Source organism: Galeopterus variegatus, unplaced genomic scaffold (assembly GCF_000696425.1).
Source record: "Galeopterus variegatus unplaced genomic scaffold, G_variegatus-3.0.2 Scaffold5660, whole genome shotgun sequence".
NCBI classification, from domain to species: Eukaryota; Metazoa; Chordata; class Mammalia; order Dermoptera; family Cynocephalidae; genus Galeopterus; species Galeopterus variegatus.
In genome coordinates, this window is record NW_007731771.1 from 33,239 (window position 1) to 35,549 (window position 2,311).

Genomic DNA, 2,311 nt, shown 5'->3' on the forward strand with positions numbered 1-2,311 from the left:
CTCCAGAGTGAACCTGAGGATCACATGGAGAGGAGCGTTCAGGGAGAAGTTTAAATGGATGGAGACTGATCGAAGAGGAGAATGGAGAAGAATGAAGAGAGGGAGAAATGAAGAGGAGGAAGCCGCACTTTAGGTCACTCGGGCACATGGTTAAGAGAAGCAAGGACCCTTTCGGAGGAAATTTCACGTGAGACAAACGTGTTGGTTACAAAGGAAGAGCCTTCATCTATCAGAGAATAGTGCAGAGAGAACAAGAAGCTGAGATGCTTTGTGGAGGTGTGGAGAGACTACCCTAGAGAGTTTGTGCCTGCAGGTGGGTAAGTAGGAAGGAGGGGAGAAGAATCAGAGGGACTAGGGGCCTGAACCAAGAGAGAAAAAAAGTCATCGAGTATCCCACCCTGTCAGAGGAATGAACTCACATTCCATCTGGAATTCACCTGCCCGGCTCTGCACTTCCCTAATGAATCCAAAGAAGTAGACTCGGAATATCTCCTCCATCTCAGTAATCTCCTCATTACTGAAGTTGCCCTTGGACCAGGGCTTCAGGAATATGGCAGTGCCTGAGTCACCATCCCAGCCATGAATCTGCAAATCTTCCAACCAGCCTGAGCCTTGAGTTTGTGCCCAGGTGCTGTTGGCAAAGGTCGAGATCTGGATGACATGGTAAGAGGTTGGCCCCTGGAAGGCTGTGAAGAGTGGAGGATAAAATGGTGAGCAATGACAAACAATAGAAATAGAAAAGATCCAGAGAACAAGAACCAAGAATCTGAAGAACAGCTAAAGCCTTACACATTTGGTTTCCCAGAGCCTCAGGCTCCACCCCCAGCCTCCAGGATGGTGGAAGAGGGCTGGAGACAGGATGGCCCAGACCTTAGTGTCCAGTGCACCTAGGTAAGCACAGAATGCTTTTATGCAGATCCCCCTGTGCCATTGCTCAGGGCTGCCAGTTACTCTTACCGTCCTCACTGTCACCACCTGGGAAGAAAACTACCAGCAGTAGAAGTGGCAGAAGCTGCATTTCACTGGGAGATATAACTTCTGACTCTCAGAGCTGGTGTTTGATCTCTGATTTCAGCGAACCTTTTTCTCAGTACTTTAGAGTGACTTCCTCTCTCTTCCAACTGACAAATCTCTTCCTCATTCAAATTGTGTTAGAGAGAAAAAAATGTGCCTCCCACAGCCCTTAGCTTCCCACTCTGTGTCTCATTTCTCCTCCAACCCTGACTTCTAGACTTTCTCTTACATCCCTGGCTTCCAGCTGGTCTCCCTGCTCTCAGCTTCTTCACACCACCTTGGAAAAGCCCCTATGTGATTCTGGAAGGGCACTTCACCTCCCTGAGCTTTTATTTCCACATTTGTAAATTAAAAGTGTGATACTAAACACTTGCTCAGTTTCTAGTCTGCTCTAACCTAGTGGATTCTTTTGGTTTATTTACCCGACTCAGCCTTCCTCCCTCCCATTACCCCTTTGTCTCTGGCACTCTGTCATTTCCCCTTCCCAGTGTTCTCAATGTCTCCTCTTTCTTATCTAGCCCTCCTTGTCTGGTGTCCATAACCCCACATTCTCATTTCTGGCTTTGCATTGGTTCATTTTCATATCTTGATTTCTACTTTAACTCTTCTAGAATTTCCCACTGTAAATCTCAAAATCTGAGCCAATTTACCAGGATTTTGTGGGGTAAAGCAGTAGCTACCACATAGCTAATTAGACTAGATCACTGAAAATTTGAAGAAAAATATCTCTCCTATATTGTTTTCCTTTATTTACTCACCAAACAATATAAGAAAATTAACATTGTAGCCACTGAGCTTAAAAGGACTTTAATCCAGTAAAGTAAAAATTAATTAACACTTACAATTAAAACACGCTAGGATAAAGGCTGTTATATAAAGCCCCTGGACCAAATCAAAATGTAAGAAACTATGAGAGTGGGGCAGCTTTGTAAAGGACCATTTTCTATAGTGGTGTCTCTTATTTTATTTTATTTTTTTTTCATATCTGAGTACTTCAGTGGTTGGGTATATTCTTTTCCCTACACATTCATTTCATTGTAAAGGACCATTTTCTATAGTGGTGTCTCTTATTTTATTTTTTTTTTTTTTTCATATCTGAGTACTTCAGTGGTTGGGTATATTCTTTTCCCTACACATTCATTTTGCACTATCCTCAACCCCTAGACCAGTGCTTGGAAAGTAGACAATGCTCATCAAGCATTTGAGGAAAGAGAGAAGGAAGGAAGACAGACAGGAAGGGAGAGATAGAGACTAAGGAGAATACAGGCCAGATGGCTAAATGAAACTAGAATAGTTT

At 43.4% G+C, this 2,311-nt stretch overlaps 1 protein-coding gene across 1 annotated transcript in view; it reads right to left on the reverse strand.

The window, feature by feature from the left end:
- The window catches only part of CD1B (CD1b molecule), a 4,409-nt gene extending 3,391 nt beyond the window's left edge, over positions 1–1,018 (reverse strand). Inside the window, exons 1-2 of the mRNA XM_008589801.1 lie at positions 958–1,018; positions 420–686 (exon numbers count right to left, since the gene is read on the reverse strand). Coding sequence (XP_008588023.1) covers positions 420–686; positions 958–1,018 — 328 coding nt within the window. The remainder of the gene's footprint in view (positions 1–419; positions 687–957) is intronic.
- Between the last annotated feature and the right edge of the window lie 1,293 nt (positions 1,019–2,311).